General features: G+C 39.5%; 1 protein-coding gene across 1 annotated transcript in view; it reads right to left on the bottom strand.

Moving 5' to 3' along the window:
* Positions 1–16,489, bottom strand: part of LOC109911901 (dynein axonemal heavy chain 5-like) — a 274,289-nt gene that overhangs the window by 127,737 nt on the left and 130,063 nt on the right. Inside the window, exons 23-24 of the mRNA XM_048607992.1 lie at positions 9,336–9,447; positions 3,216–3,344 (exon numbers count right to left, since the gene is read on the bottom strand). Of these exons, the coding sequence (XP_048463949.1) occupies positions 3,216–3,344; positions 9,336–9,447 (241 nt within the window). The remainder of the gene's footprint in view (positions 1–3,215; positions 3,345–9,335; positions 9,448–16,489) is intronic.

The raw sequence follows: 16,489 nt of genomic DNA on the forward strand, positions 1-16,489 counted from the left end.
TCTGCTCATCCACACTACCAAGAATCTTACCATTAGCCCAGTACTCTGTATTCCTGTTACTCCTTCCAAAGTGAATCACCTCACACTTTTCCGCATTAAACTCCATTTGCCACCTCTCAGCCCAGCTCTGCAGCTTATCTACGTCCCTCTGTAACCTGCAACATCCTTCCGCACTATCCACAACTCCACCAACTTTGGTGTCATCCGCAAATTTACTAACCCATCCTTCTACGCCCTCATCCAGGTCATTTATGAAAATGACAAACAGCAGTGGCCCCAAAACAGATCCTTGAGGTACACCACTAGTAACTGAACTCCAGGATGAACATTTCCCATCAACCACCACCCTCTGTCTTCTTACAGCTAGCCAATTTCTGATCCAAACCGCTAAATCACCCTCAATCCCATGCCTCCGTATTTTCTGCAATAGCCTACCATGGGGAACCTTATCAAACGCTTTACTGAAATCCATATACACCACATCAACCGCTTTACCCTCATCCACCTGTTTGGTCACCTTCTCAAAGAACTCAATAAGGTTTGTGAGGCACGACCTACCCTTCACAAAACCGTGTTGACTATCCCTAATCAAATTATTCCTTTCTAGATGATTATAAATCCTATCTCTTATAATCCTTTCCAACACTTTACCCACAACCGAAGTAAGGCTCACTGGTCTATAATTATCAGGGTTGTCTCTACTCCCCTTCTTGAACAAGGGGACAACATTTGCTAGTCTCCAGTCTTCTGGCACTATTCCTGAAGACAATGACGACAAGAAACAAGAAACAGCAAAGGACTTGAAAATCAGAAACAGAATGCAACCTTTTTGTGACATAAAGGCATGGAAGTTCTGTGTAGAGGAGAGGCAGCTGTTGCATGTGCAACTGGGTCTGAACCTGGTAGGAAATACAAATCCTCCAAATAAAGCTGACAGACCGTATATGCAGGGTGCAGGCTAGCTATCTGCCCATGTATCTGATGTCTGTGAAAATTTACTCTGGGAATGGCAGAGGGCACTCTGTAATTTTAGAATAGCTCCCAGTCATTCAGATTCTGTGAATATCAGTTCCTTATATCAAGGAATATTTCATACTTAGTCCTGCTTTTCTTTAAGCCAAATCTCTGTTATTGTCCCTACATTATTCTTCTAGGTAGTTATCTGCATCTGGAACTCACCAATGTTATTTATCTCACTCTGTACATTCCCATATGTGCACTGTAATCCTAATTTAGACTTCATTACTTTCCCTGTTGTGTTGAAAACTTCAAATATCTTGTTATTTCCTACTCTAGTATTATCTGCCTCAAATATTCTTTACATCAGGTATTAACCTCCTGGTTCCTACATTCCTGTCAGGTGTCCATAAACCCTCCCCAAAGCACCAGCAAGTCCATCCGTAAGAAAACTGATCCAGGCTCAGTATAGATACGAACCATTCAACCTGTACAGGTCCTATCTCCTCCAAATGGATCCCAATACCTAAAGAACTAAAGACATAGCTCTTGCACCCTCTTTCCAGCATTCATTTGCTTTATACTTCTATTGTTATGTTCACTTCTGCATAATGCTAGGAGCCATCCAGAGATTGCTATTTGTGAGATCTTACTTGCTAATTCCATGCCCTTGTGGCATGGATTTGTGTTTGACTACGCTCCTCAGATAAGTTATGTTCATCAATATTCAGAACTGAGTACCAGTTGGAGACTGAGATACTCTCAGGGTAATCCTGTTCTATCTACTGGGTCTGTCTTGACTATCTGATGGTCATCCAATTCTCTCTCTCCTTACTTACTCCGTCTGTGAAGTGACACATCCATAAACCTGCTTTCCATAAAGTTTTCAATCTAATTGAAAGTTTACTGGGCAGCAAAGAAAGTTATTTCAGAGTACAACAGGATTTTGTTCAGATGGGCCAATGGGCAAAGGAATGGCAGGTGGAACTTATATTAGATAAATGTGAGGTGTTGCATTTTGGAAAGGCAAATCAGGGCAGGACTTATACACCTAATGATAAGGTCCTGGAGAGTGTTGCTGAACAAAGACACCTTGGAGTGCAGGTTCATAATTCCTTGAAAGTGGAATTGCAGGTAGATAGGATAGTGAAGAAGGCATTTGGTACACTTGCCTTTATTGGTCAGTGCATTGAGTGTAGCAGTTGGGAGGTCAAGTTGCAGCTATCCAGGACATTGGTTCCGCTACTTTTGGAATGCTGTGTGCAATTCTGGCCTCCTTGCTATAGGAGGGATGCTGTAAAACTTGAAAGGGTTCAGAAAGGATTTACAAGGATATTGCCAGGGTTGGAGGATTTTAACTATAGGGAGAGGCTGAATAGGCTGGGGCTATTTTCCCTGGAGTGTCAGAGTCTGATGGGTGACCTTCTAGAGGTTTATAACATCGTGAGGGGCATGGATATGGTGAATAGACAAGGTCTTTTACTGGGTTGGGGGAGTCCAAAACTAAAGGGCATAAATTTAAGGTGAGAGGGGAAAGATTTAAAAGGGGCCAAAGGGGGCAACATTTTCACACAGCATGTATGGAATGAGCTGCCAGAGGAAGTGGTGGAAGCTGATACAATTACAGAATTTAAAAGGCATCTGGGCGGGTATATGAATAGGAAGGATTTAGAGGAATACGTGCTGGCAAATGGAACTAGATTTATTTCAGATATCTGGTCGGCGTGGATGTGTTGGACCAAACAGTCTGTTTCCGAGCTGCACAGCTCTAGGACTCTATGACTCTATGATGGATGTGCCACAGGGATGCCATCTACTGGTTCAGTTCTACAACTCAAAGCTTGAACAGTTGATGACACTTCCTGTACATATGGTTATCCAGGACAGGGGAATGTAGTTATATCATTTTCTAATATGGGACAAAGGGATGAATTCATTAAAAATCTGAACAGTAAATTAAAGCAGATTTCACAGTGATGGCACTAACTCACACATGTTTAAGTTTTAAGTTTCACTACTACCTAAACTAACACAATGATCAAGTCAAGCAAGATTATATTTTGCCAAAATTAATGAATATATTAAATTTCAGCGCATGTTGCTTGTGATGATCCTTTTTAAACATTTGGGGACTGCAATTATGTCAAGAGGCAAACCACTTTATCTAAATTTCACTCTTCCCACAGTAGTATCTTCATCAGATTCACTTTATATCTGGTTTTGAAAGAAGGGTAAAAGACAGAAAATATGTATATTACCTCAATGTCCTCTTTATGTTTAAGCAATGGGGCTTCTGTAATATTTTTGAGAGTGAACTGGTCAGATTCAACATCAAAGGTATGGCCTGTGACCTGCGCAATCCTTTCCCAGTGTCTTGACATCATAGCCTATAGAACAAGAAAGTAATGCATAATAAGCATTTGCTTTCCTGTAACAAAGGATAATTGTTGTTAAACCTTCTCAAACATTAATTTCATTTTTTAGTGCAAGTAATAGAATCTGATAAAGGCAAAAGATGAAGGCCATGATTGACACAATATGTAATAGAGATAAAATGCTGGAAATACTCAGTATGTCTGGTATTATCTGCTGAGGGAGAAAGAGTTAATATTTCAGTTCTATGACCTTTCTCCAGAACATTGTAAAATTAGAAATGTAATGGGCTTACAGCAAGTGAAAAGGATGAGGAGAAGGAAAAGTCAGTAAGAGTGTGAAGGAAAGTATAAGCAATCTCTGCTTTTTTGTGACACTTATAGTGGTTCATCTTCTGCATTTGCCAATTGCATTTATGTACACTGACTCTGGTCAAAGTGTAACAGATTCAGTTTGAAAATGTCTTCAATTTCACCCAATTTAATTGTGTCATGCATGGTCTGTTCTGCCACAGTGGGTGTGAAGTTGTGATTATGCAAGATGTGGAGGTGCCGGTGTTGGGCTGGGGTGAACAAGGTCAGAAAATCACACAACACCAGGTTATTGTCCAACAGATTTATTTGAAAACACAAGCTTTTGGAGCTTTGGTCCTTCTTCAAGTGTTAGTGAGAGAGGTAGTATCAGACACAGAATTTATAAGTAAATGATCAAAGGGTCACAACACTGATGAGGATGTACTAAACAAACAAACGATACTGTTAAAACTTTAATCAGTCAGAAGGTTTTAATTGATTAATATGTATATGTAAATCCCTGAATTCCTTTGAAGTCACTGTCCTGAGAGAACTAAAGGTTTTATAATAGTGTACATACTCTAGATTCATCAGTAGTGTGACCCTTTGATCTTTTACTTATAAATTATGTGTCTGATAGTATCTCTCTCACTAACACCTGAAGGAGTAAGACTCTGAAAGCTTGTGTTTTCAAATAAATCTGTTGGACTATAACCTGGCGTCATGTGATTTCTGACATTATACAAGATGCCACTGGTAGTCCTGTCAGTCTGAGTAAAAGATAGTCTTGCATATTGGCACTGCAGTGTGATTGTGCCAATGTACAGAATTGGTGATCCATTATACACTGTGAGATGGCCTCCTATTTGTCCCTACTCGTTGCTTTCTTTTTGTTAAGCAATCCTTGATTCATGCTAATAATCATCAGCCCTTATCTTGTGTACTGCTGTGATTGCTGAGGCCACAAAGTCTCAATAATCAGGCACCTACCCTCAAAGTAAGGCAAATGAGGATGCTGTGTGTGGTCACAGATTTAAATTGGCATAAAACGGCCGAAAAGAGGATTAGCAGTTATATATAGCTGAGGTTCACAGCCAGAATTGTGGTCTCCATACAGAGTTACTGGATAAGATAATGAAAGATCCCATGGGAATCATAATAGGGTCCCAGTGCGAAGAAAAGATGGAGGAATTTAATCAGATTTCTGTAGACAGGCAGCTCTAAACACAAAAGCATTTTGATAAAGAATACCCTTGAAAGAATAAAGAGATACTTAGACAATAAAGAAAATTCCCGCCCTGTCAACCGGGACAGAAACAGCAAATGGTGTAAACATAATCTCTAAAAGAGCATTATAAACCACAGCCATTGTGACTGTGGTGAAATAAACAATTGAAACTTTACAGCCCAGCAAACAGCATAGTACAGCCGTAGATAAAGAGATCCAAAGATCAAGGGAAAGATGGCAAAGACAAATTATAAGATAAGGGTGGCAGTGAGGTTATGTCCTGTTCTACCTTGAGAATCCAAATAAGTTTCTTTAAATGACTTGGTAAAGCTGTGCAAGTGATTGTATTTCACCCTCATCAGTGGAATTCAAATAGATGCTGGCTTATTTAGTAAAGAGATTTTGTTTAGAATAGAAACAGTAAGGTATCCACGAATTAACCTTCTGGTTTAAAACCAATTTACAGCATGCCAATAGCTGAAGTTTTAAATTGCAGCTGCAAGACAGAGAGATAGTATGTTTGATCTCTCAGGATGTAGTTAGACAGAAGCTGCTCCCAGTTTGTTAGCCTTGTTGAAGAACCATAACATTAACTGTGACTATGTAACTTCATATTGGAACTAAAATTGCAAATTTTATAACAGTTGGTAGAAATTAGCATCCTTTTGTATCGTTTATAATTAGGTTAGTAGGGAATATAAATTGCAATACAGAATTTGGAAGAGTTTTTAGTGATAAGTAAGTATCCAATTTATTGGCAATTAATGTGCTGCAGCTGGCAAATGTCTGTGAAGATGCAAAGACAGATGATAAAGATAACTGGTAAATATCACAAGATAGATTTGTCCATCATTGATTGTGTGTATACAGGATTGGATGTATAGATTAGGGGGATGTGGCCACTCACGACATCAATGTTGCATGTAATTATTGTAATGTAAAATGTATAAAATGCTGTGCTTGAGGGAATCAGAGTGTGCTAGAGAGGGATCTCTCCCACGTTGCGTTGGTAAGGAGCTCCAAATAAAGGTTAACTTGTTCTACTAAACACCAGACTCAAGTCTCTTAGAACTTTAATAATTTCTACAGCGTGGAAGCTGTCTATTCGGCCCATCAAGACCACACCGACCTTCCAAAGAGCATCCCACCCAAACCCACCTTATCCTTGTAACCTTGCATTTCTCTTGGCTAATCCACCTAACATACACAACCCTGGAGACTATGGACAATTTAGCATGGCCAATCCACCTAACCTGCACATCTTCGTAATGTGGGAGGAAACCAGAACGCCCAGAAAAAACACACACAGACATGGAGAGAACGTGCAAAATCCACACAGACAGCCACGCAAGGCTTGAATCAAGCCTGGGTCACTGGCACTATGAGGCAGTAGTGCTAACTACCGAGTCACTATGCTACCTTCACCTTTCTTAGATATCTCCCTCCAACACTGGGGCCAGGTGGTAGGCTGCAATGAGTAGGGTGAGGGAAGTGAAGTGCCAGTGCCATGTCACCACAAAGGGAACAATTAACACTAGATCTACTCTGTGCGCTATGAAACGTCCGTAATCGAGGCAACAACCATGGAAATCACTGACGAACCACTGAGTTTCCATAAGTGGTCACCACGTGTGGCACATGTTCCCAAACATGGTCAAATGGCATGAAGTGTCAGAAGAACCTTCATGTGTGCCATGCTTCCTGTGCCATGTTGCCAGCTTCCACACCTTTCAACCTATCACCAAAAAATCCAGAAAATTCCTACCAATGAAAACCAAGGAGATAATATTTATGTGCCCGCTATTGTCCAATTTAGAACAAAATTAGTAGAAGTCTGGCAACATAGCTTGCTGCTATCTTACTCAGAGAATGATGGGGTGGCACGGTGGCTCAGTGGTTAGCCCTGCTGCCTCACAGCGTCTGGGACCTGGGTTTGAGTCCACTGCCAGGCAACTGTCTATGTGAGTTTGCATGTTCTCCCCGTGTCTGTGTGGGTTTCCTCACACAGTCCAAAGATGTGCAGGCTAGGTGGATTGGCCATGCTAAATTGCCTGTAGTATTCAGGGATGTGCAGATTAGGTGGGTTATAGCGGGGTGGGTCTGGGTGGGATGCTCTGAGGGTCAGTGTGGACTTGTTGAGCCAAAGGACTTGTTTCCACATTGTAGGGATTCTATGATCTATGTGAGTGACAAAACATTCTGTAAAATCAGAGAATAAATGTGTTTTCTTCTTTTAAAAACAAGTTATGAATCCTTGAGGAGCTTTGAGTATTCTGAACAGACATAGTTTAAGAAATTACAATCCATAGCCAAACACCTACAAATTTGACAGTTTGTCAACTAGGTAATGAAAGGGAACTGCTCATTTCCATTCTAATAAATTGCAGTGATTAGAGTCATTAACAATGTAAAACTGGATAAAGAATTACAAACTCTGACCTCTTAAGGAATCTGTAAAAGCAATACTGCCCCAAGCTACAAATTCAGTGGCAAGTAGTAAACAAACTAAGTGAATGAGACACAGCTAAAGTCTGGATGAAATTCAAATCCCCTTGAGCTAATTTCATCATGCCAGTGAAGTTAAGAACTTTTTCAATTTAGCTTGAATGACAGAAGATACTGTCACATTAAAAACACTGGAAAAGTAGTTAAAAGCACAACTCCTTAGGAAGATTGAAAAAGAATAGTTTCTAAATGGTGAGATATTACTGATATGTATTGTATTTGTATGTATGTATGTTCTTTTGGCTCCTTTGCACACAGTCTGTGCTTCTTACTCTCCTATCCAACCATCTGAGAGCTAAACTTTGTGTGCATTCATCAGCAAATATCACCACTTTAGATCCTGTGATAAAGAAAGTATTTTTTTCCTGAAGAAGGGTCCCAACCCGAAGTGTCAACTCTCCTGCTCCTCTGATGCTGCCTGGCCTGCTCTGTTCCTCCAGCTCCATACTGTGTTATCTCTGACTCCAACATCTGCAGTTCTTACTATCTCCTAGAAAGAAGTTTAGACTTTTTTTCATACCTAAACGTCCTTTACTACCACTGCCAGCTAAAAAGTTACAAACATAAACAAAGAACACACAGAATCTTTGTAAAGCTATGCTTGTCTTTCAAGTAGAAGGACATTCATTCTAAGGACAACTACATCATGTTCAACAATGTTCCAGTTACCTTAATAGTTTTGAGTTCCTTGAGTGCTACTTTTATGTGATACTACCTGTGATAGAGGCTAGAATAGTTCAACTACAGTATGGAGGCTGCTGAAGGCTCATATCTCAGACCAGCTGTTTTTCTGAAATAGGAGGCACATCAAGCCTCTAAGTCTACACTAAGGCAAGGGAGGTCGGGACTACAGACACAATGGCCTTAAAGATGCTACACGGGCAAGATAGTGATACTTTCAACCATTCTTTCCAGTCTATAGGAACTGAGCAAAGGCTTAGAGATACCATTGATCATGGTCATTACAATAATTCCATCCAGATCTGAGAAGCCCTGTGGAGGTGTAGTATTTAGATTGACCCCATAATTCTACAAAATGGTAATACAATCCCTGCTGATCAATATATTAAATCCTTTGAGATTATTCAAAGAGATCAGCCATTTGTTCAAGTTTTGAAGCTGCCAAACTAGTGTCTAAGTTGACATTCAATGAAATGAGAAAAGTAAATGGAATAAATGACACAATAAGATCTGAATTTCAACATTGTTGAATGCGCTAAACCTCTTTTTGCAGTAGATATTATTCCTTAATACTTTCAAAGATCTTCTCATTTCCATAATGTTGGTTGAATTAATGGTCACTTGTCCTTTAAGAACAAAGCACAATCATCAATTGTGACATAAGAAGCATATTTAATATATCATATAGTATTTCAACACCCTTTGTAACATAACTATTGAAAGGATCCTCACCCCAGAACAGGCATTTCCCTTGGTTCTGTAATATCTGAGCTTGTGTCAACCACATTGTGTTCAGAAGATGGCCCGAATCCAGCAAAATTATATCTGAAATCCATGACCCTACAATGGAGATTCCAACACTGGGACTTGCACCCTACACCTTTATCAAGTCACCCTTATCAACAATGGGAATGGGAGCAGGAATCCCAGAATTGGGCTCCATCAGACATTTTTAACGCCCACCTGACACAGCGTGATCTCACACCAGAAGGGAAAATCCAACCCAATGGTTTCAGCCTTCTGAATAGTTAGCTGCAGGAAATATTTGATCATGTTGTAGTGTTTGTTGGGCATGCAGTGTGACGAATCAAACAAATACAGGAAATGCTGGAGAAATTCAACAGATCTGGCATTATCTGTCCAAAGAGGATCAGAGTTAATGTTTTGAGTCCAAAAGGACTCTTTTTCAGTATCATGTTCAAATACTTTCAATACGACAATTGAACACTTGCTGAGTTTTACCATTTAAACTGAACCACTGCTCTTTTATTCAAATTTAGGACTAAACATTTACTCACTTTGTTTGCCATCATTTCAAGCAATGGACAAGTTTCACTGAAATCATCTATTGTCTTTTTCAAGTCATTGAAAGCTTGCCATTCCTTCAAGGCTTTGGGTAATTTCCGTATTCTATATGAATAAAATAAATTAATTATTTTAAAAATCTAGCAAACAAGATGCTAAGATGAATATTATAGAATATTATATTTGCATATGAAAAATATCATTGTATGAAATGTTAAAATATTATTAGAAATTGTGAAATGAAATATGTTTTAATTGAAACAAATTGCACCACTTATTTCCTATTTTAATTTTCAGTTTTTGAAAGGCCAAATGGTAGAGCAATTATCATGGGCGATTTTAATCTACATATCAATTGGTCAAACCAGGTCGGTCATGGCAGCCTTGAGGAGGGGTTCATAGAATGCATCCGCGATAATTTCCTTGAACAATATGTAATGGAACCTACGAGGGAGCAAGCTATCCTAGATCTAGTCCTGTGTAATGAGACAGGAATAATTAATGATCTCACAGTTAGGGATCCTCTTGGAAGGAGTGATCACAGTATGGTCGAATTTAAAATACAGATGGAGCATGAAAAGACTAAATCCAGTACCTATGTCCTGTGCTTAAACAAAGGAGACTATGAAGGAATGAGGGGGGAGTTAGCTAAGGTAGAATGGGAGCAAAAACTTTATGGTGGGTCAATTGAGGAACAGTGGAGGACTTTCAAAACGATTTTTCACAGTGCTCAGCAGAAGTATATTCCAGTGATAAGGAAGAACTGTAGGAAAAGAGAGAGCCAGCCATGGATGTCTAAGGAAATAAAGGAAAGTATCAGATTGAAAAAAAACACATACAAAAAAGCAAAGGGTAGTGGGAAACTAGTAGACTGGGAAATCTTTAAAGGCCAACAGAAAGCCACAAAAAAAGTTATAAAGAAAACTAAGATAGATTATGAGAGTAAACTAGCTCAGAACATAAAAACAGGCAGCAAAATTTTCTATAAATATGTAAATCATAAAAGAATGGCAAAGGTAAACATTGGTCCTTTAGAGGATGAGAAGGCCAATTTAATAACTGGGAATGAGGAAATAGCCGAGACAGTTAACAGTTATTTCGTGTCAGTCTTCACTGTGGAAGACACAAATAACATACCGAAAACTAATGTCAAGAAGGTTATAGCAGGTGAGGACCTAGAAACTATCATTATCACTAAAGAGGCAGTGCTGGGCAAGCTAATGGGGCTAAAGGTAGACAAGTGTCCTGGCCCTGATGAAATGCATCCCAGGGTACTAAAAGAGGTGATGGGGGAAATAGCAAATGCACTAGTAATTATTTACCAAAATTCACTGGACTCTGGGGTCGTTCCTGCAGATTGGAAAACAGCCACTGTGATGCCACTGTTTAAAAAAGGAAGTAGACAAAAAACAGGTAACTATAGGCCAGTTAGCTTAACTTCGGTAGTGGGGAAAATGCTTGAATCTATCATTAAGGAAGAAATAGCAAGACATCTGGATATAAATTGTCCCATTGGTAACACCCAGCATGGGTTCATGAAGGGTAGGTCATGTTTAACTAATTTGGTGGAATTCTTTGAGGACATTACTTGCATGTTGGACAGTGGGGAACCTGTGGATGTGGTGTATCTGGATTTCCAGAAGGCAGTTGACAAGGTGCCACATCAAAGGCTGCTACATAAGGTAAAGTTGCACGGTATTACAGGTAATGTATTGGCATGGATAGAGGATTGGTTGACCGGTAGAAAGCAAAGAGTAAGGGTAAATGGGTGTTTTTCTGGTTGGCGGTCAGTGGCTAGTGGTGTGCCTCAGGGATCAGTGTTGGGACCGCAATTGTTTACAATTTACATAGATGATTTGGAGTTGGGGACTAAGTGTGGTGTGTCAAAACTTGCAGATGACACTAAGGTGAGTGGTAAAGCAAAGTGTGCAGAAGACACTGAAAGTCTGCAGAGGGATATAGATAGTCTAAGTGAGTGGGCAAAGGTCTGGCAGATGGAGTACAATGTTGATAAGTGTGAGGTCATCCATTTTGGTAGGATTAACAGGAAAATGGACTATGTTTTAAATGTTAAAAAAATGTAGCACGCTGCTGTGCAGAGGGACTTGGGTGTCCTTGTGCATTAATCGCCAAAAGTAGGATTGCAGGTGCAGCAGGTCATTAAAAAGGCAAATGGAATTTTGTCTGCCATTGCTAGAGGGATGGAGTTTAAAAACATCTCTGAGGGATGTTTGGATTTGATGCGGAACAAATGTAGGAAAAAGGCCTAATAAAAACTGAAATAACTGCAGATGCTGTAAACCAGGAACAAAAACAAAGTTGGTGGAAAAGCTCAGCAGGTCTGGCAGCATCTGTGAAGGAAAAGAAGTGTTAACGTTTTGGGTCTGGTGACCCTTCCTCAGTATCATCATTCTCTAACCAAATGTCACATATCTCTATGGCAATGTGCTAGAAATCAGACCCCATTATTCCAGGAGTCACCAACAATGTGAAAATTTAGTTAAACAACTGAATTGCCCAATTTTACCAATTCAGGTTACAAGAATATGCACACCAGATTTTTATTTTTGTAACAAAAAAATCCTTAAAGCAATCAAACAGTTGTGACCAATGGTGAGAAAAACCATGAATTGTTAACTTATAATTCTATAAATTAAACTTCACCCTTCTTTTAAAAGTTCCCATACACATACAAATGTACACATAAACAGACAAGACAAGATACCAATATTTCAGATAGCAGGGAGGATCAAGTACACCAGTGAAGCACAGTTCTGGCACCAATCCAGTTACAATGAGCTGCTTTCCTTCAGATTCCCTCTATTCCCTTCAACTCCAATAATGACATGTGATTGTGGACACATTGATCATCAACCATCTATTCACTGATTTAAGATTCACTCTTATCAGTGTTTAGTCTTCTGCCATTTTCCTTTCAAGAAACGAATTTGCAAAAAGAACGAGTATCTAGCTGCTTAGAAATTTCTTTCCTTGCTACACCACAGGAAGGGAAGAGAGTGATTTAGGTGCTTTCTCTTTCACAGGCTGGATGTTTCTGCTGTATTGGCCGAGTGGAAAATTGTAGCCACTTGCCAGGCACCATCAAAAAGTTATGACCGTTCTAAGCAGTCCTGAACAAACACAACTGGTCCTGTTTGAAAAACCAAACAAAAATCTGTTCAAAATTGCCCTGAACACAAACCCGAGGAGCTGAGGTGTCCAGCATTTTCCCCTATTGCTTAAGTAAGTTAACATTCTAAGCATGTACAAGGGGGAAGCGATGGTGTAGTGGTATTATCGCTGGCCTGTTAATCTAGAGACCCAGATAATTTTCTGGGGACTTGGGTTCAAATCCTGCCATGGCAGATGGTGGAATTTGAATTGAATAAAATCTGGAATTAAGAGTCTAATGATGGCCGTGAAGCCATTGCTGATTGTTGGGAAAAACCCAGCTGGTTCACTAATGTCCTTTAGGGAAGAAAACTGCCATCCTTACCTGGTCTGGCCTACATGTGACTCCAAACCCACAGCAATGTAGTTGATTCTTAACTGCCCTCTGGGCAATTAGGGATGGGTAATAAATGCTGCCTAGCCAGCAATGCCCCCATCCCGTGAATGAATAAAGGAAAAAAACATTGTAAATACTCTGGGATACATTCACTCTGAGATTTGGTAATGCCCTCTTTAAAACTGTAACATCTTCTTTCACCATCCTTTAGTTCAAAGTAGTGTCTTTTCCCATTTTTCAGCCCACAGTCCAAAACACAAGTATTTTTACATCAGTACCCACAGACCTTTTTCTAATGAAGCATGGAGCAAGTGCAAAGCTCTTTCTAACTATGTACCTGCAGAGGTCTGTCAATCAACCTTACAAAGAGTTCCTGAACCATACACACTAAAAATGCTCTTCAACCAAACACGCACATAGCTCTCTCGGTGTCAAAAATATACAGATTACTATCTCATCCAGCATCAAATATCTCTCTAGAAATGCCCAAATCTCAAACACATAAAGAACTCTCTCCAACTTAACATTAGCAGAGTTCCCTGTGACCAAGCACACAGAGTCCTTCAGATAGGGAGCAGAGCAAATACTCTCAGAATATTAATATTAATCACCATATTAATACAGATCTACCTATCATTAGCTATGAAACAACTATAAATTTGATGAATGAGATTACCATTAATAAACACAATGGGCCAAATCTGCACTGCAGGATCATGAACCTGGCACTCAGTGAATTCTGGATCCCACCCCACACATGTGTTATCTCACCCTCTGTTTGTTATTTCTAAACGCAAATGGCCTAATCGGCCAAAAGGTCAGATTAGCACCCAATTACAGGCATGCAGCATTTCCAAAAGGTTATGGCTGTTGCCTGGAACCAGCAGCTGCCATGAGACTAGAGATGAAACAGCCATGAACGAGAAATGTAGGAGCAGCATTCATTCCAGAATTTGCTGAAGGCACAGATTAAAGCTAAAATCTAATGCTTGGCAATTTACCAGGGCTCTATGATGAATCTGACAGGTCTGCACAATGTTGCTTGGGATTGTAGAAGCTTACCGAAAATTTCCAACTTTGAACTGACAATGTTCACCTTGTTGCAAAGTTGGGGAGAATATTTGTGGATTGGGAGGCAGGGTGTTAGAATGTGGTGCTTGTCAAATATTGTTGTTTGTAAAATGCTAGGCAGGGGGAAGCATTGTGTGGTCCCTTTAAAAGATTGTGCTTTTTCGATGCTTGCAATTGTCTGTGAGCAGCTTGAAAGTTTGCAAGAACAGAGAGCACTCTTAATTGAAATATTTGTATTGAAAGGCTGTACTGCTAGCAGGCCAAGCGGTACTTTTACCAAGACAATAGGGGTTTTTAAATTTAGCCAATTAATTTGAACCAGGCACTTAAATACCAAAATATCTGTCAAATTTGAATCTGTGGTTTTGACAACCTAGGGACAATCCAATTGTAAGAAATTGATATGTCATTAGGGGTATAAAAGAAGGGGCTGAATGAAAATCAGGAGAACTAACTGCCATCTGCTAGAGTCAACAGCTGTCAGCTCTTAGAGAAAGCACCATCTATTCACAACGCTACAACGGCACTCCTATCTAAGATTCCTGACAGAAGAATTCGCAGAGAAAGCATTCTTGACAGAAGAATTAACAGAGAAGACTCAGGCATTCTGGAAGACAAAATCTGGCTGTAAATTTGAGAGACTAAATTCTTTTCTTATATAGATGGGATTTGTATTTATTGGAATGGCATACCATTAGAATCTTGCGTTATTTGAGAGTAGTTAGTAGTTAAAAGAGATTTGTTAATAGTTTAGTTAATTTGTTCACTGTTAGGGTTAGATAAATAAATTGTTACTTGTTGATTGTGAAGTGAGTATCAGGGATTTATTTGATTTAACCACTAGATGTTGCTGAAAGACAGATTACACCCCTTTTCACACTCCTGTTACCAGAGTATAGAGTGAGATGTTCCTCTTTGGATGTTTTGGTTTTGATCTTCAGAGGGGGATCAACCTTGGCTTTGTAACAGATTGGGAGCTCGTCCGGGATCTGGCCAGTTTGGGTTCAGGATTTGGAAAGGTTGGGACAGATCTGTCCGGGATTTGGACGGATTCGATGGATTTGGACAGTTCTGGAGGAATCTGGATGGATTTGAACGTATTTAGGGTACGAAAGGTCCTAGCAGATTTAAACAGACTTGGGGACTAGTGTCCTATATCTTTAATTAAACTTTGGTTAGACATGGAAAATCTAATAATTTTAATTGCTTGTTGTTGGTTAAATCATAAGTGAGGTAATGGCTGTTTCAGTCACCAATAGTTTTTTGGGGGTGGGAGAAACGACTTTGGGGGTTTTGCAAAAAGTGAGCAAGGAAAAGCTGCTGTAATTGGCAGACAAACTGGAGCTGGGGTTGCCTTTGTCTGTGAGAAAAGAAGAGGTAATTACAGCAATAGCTTGACATTTAAATTTGCTGGAAATGCCATCAGTATCTTTGGAAATGGTTAGAATTCAATTGCAGATGAAGCAGCTCGAACAGGAAAGGCAACTGAAACTGTTTGAATTACAGTTACAAGCAGAGGAAAGACAGAAAGAGGAAAAGAGAGATTTTGAACTTTGAAAGTTATAAATTACACAGGATAGCCAACTTAAAATGATGAAAATGAAGGTAGACGATAGGCTTAGTGCGGTGATGATGAGCAAACCCATTGTAGCCAAAGACCTTGTGGGGATATATACAAATATGTCAAAACATTACCAAAATTCGATGAAAGACTTCAACTTTGTAGATAAGGTTTACTTAGGTAGAATGGGGGAGTAGGTAAAGAAGTTAAAATATTGAGAGATACGGGAGCTGGTCATCTCTAATTGTAAGAGATGAAAATATTTGCATTCTTTCTGAAATATTGCCCGAGAGAGTGATAATCTGTGGAATAAATGGAGAGAGAATTAGTGTGTAAGATAAGGCTAGAAAGTCCAATTAAGACTGGGGAAGTGATATTGGGAGTGATGGAAAAACTGGCTATTCCAGGAATACAGTTTATTCTTGGAAACAATATAGATGGATAACAGGTGGGAGTGATGCCCATTGTAATGGAAAAAACCAAAAGTAAACCAGGGAACTGAGGAGTTAAAAGAAAAATGCCTTGGAATTTTTCTGGACTATATGGTGACAAGATCCCAGAGACACAAGTTAAAACAAGAAGGGAAAACAAAAGAGAAAGATGAAGGAGTTAAGGTCCAATTAGCTGGCACTCTGTTTGATGAGATAGTAAAGGAAAAACCTAAGCAGGTAGACGATGGGGCAGAGGTGTTTAGTTCTGAAAGATTAATAGAGTTACAACAAAAAGATAAGACGATAAAGGATTGATATCATAAAACCTACTCAGAAAAGGAATCTGAATGTATTCCAGGATGCTTTTGCCTTAAGAAAAAAATCTTAAGGCGGAATTGGAGACTTGGTAGGTTAGCGCAGATGAGAAATGGGTGGGAGTTCACCAGATTGTGCTCCCGGTAGCATACAGACAGGAAGTATTGTAGGTAGTACATGAGTTATCTGTAGGAGGTCATCTAGGAGTGAGGACGACTCAGGCCAAGATACAGAAGCATTTCTATTGGCCTGAATTAAATA

The sequence above is a fragment of the Rhincodon typus genome, chromosome 2 (genome assembly GCF_021869965.1).
Source record: "Rhincodon typus isolate 14 chromosome 2, sRhiTyp1.1, whole genome shotgun sequence".
Lineage (NCBI taxonomy): Eukaryota > Metazoa > Chordata > Chondrichthyes > Orectolobiformes > Rhincodontidae > Rhincodon > Rhincodon typus.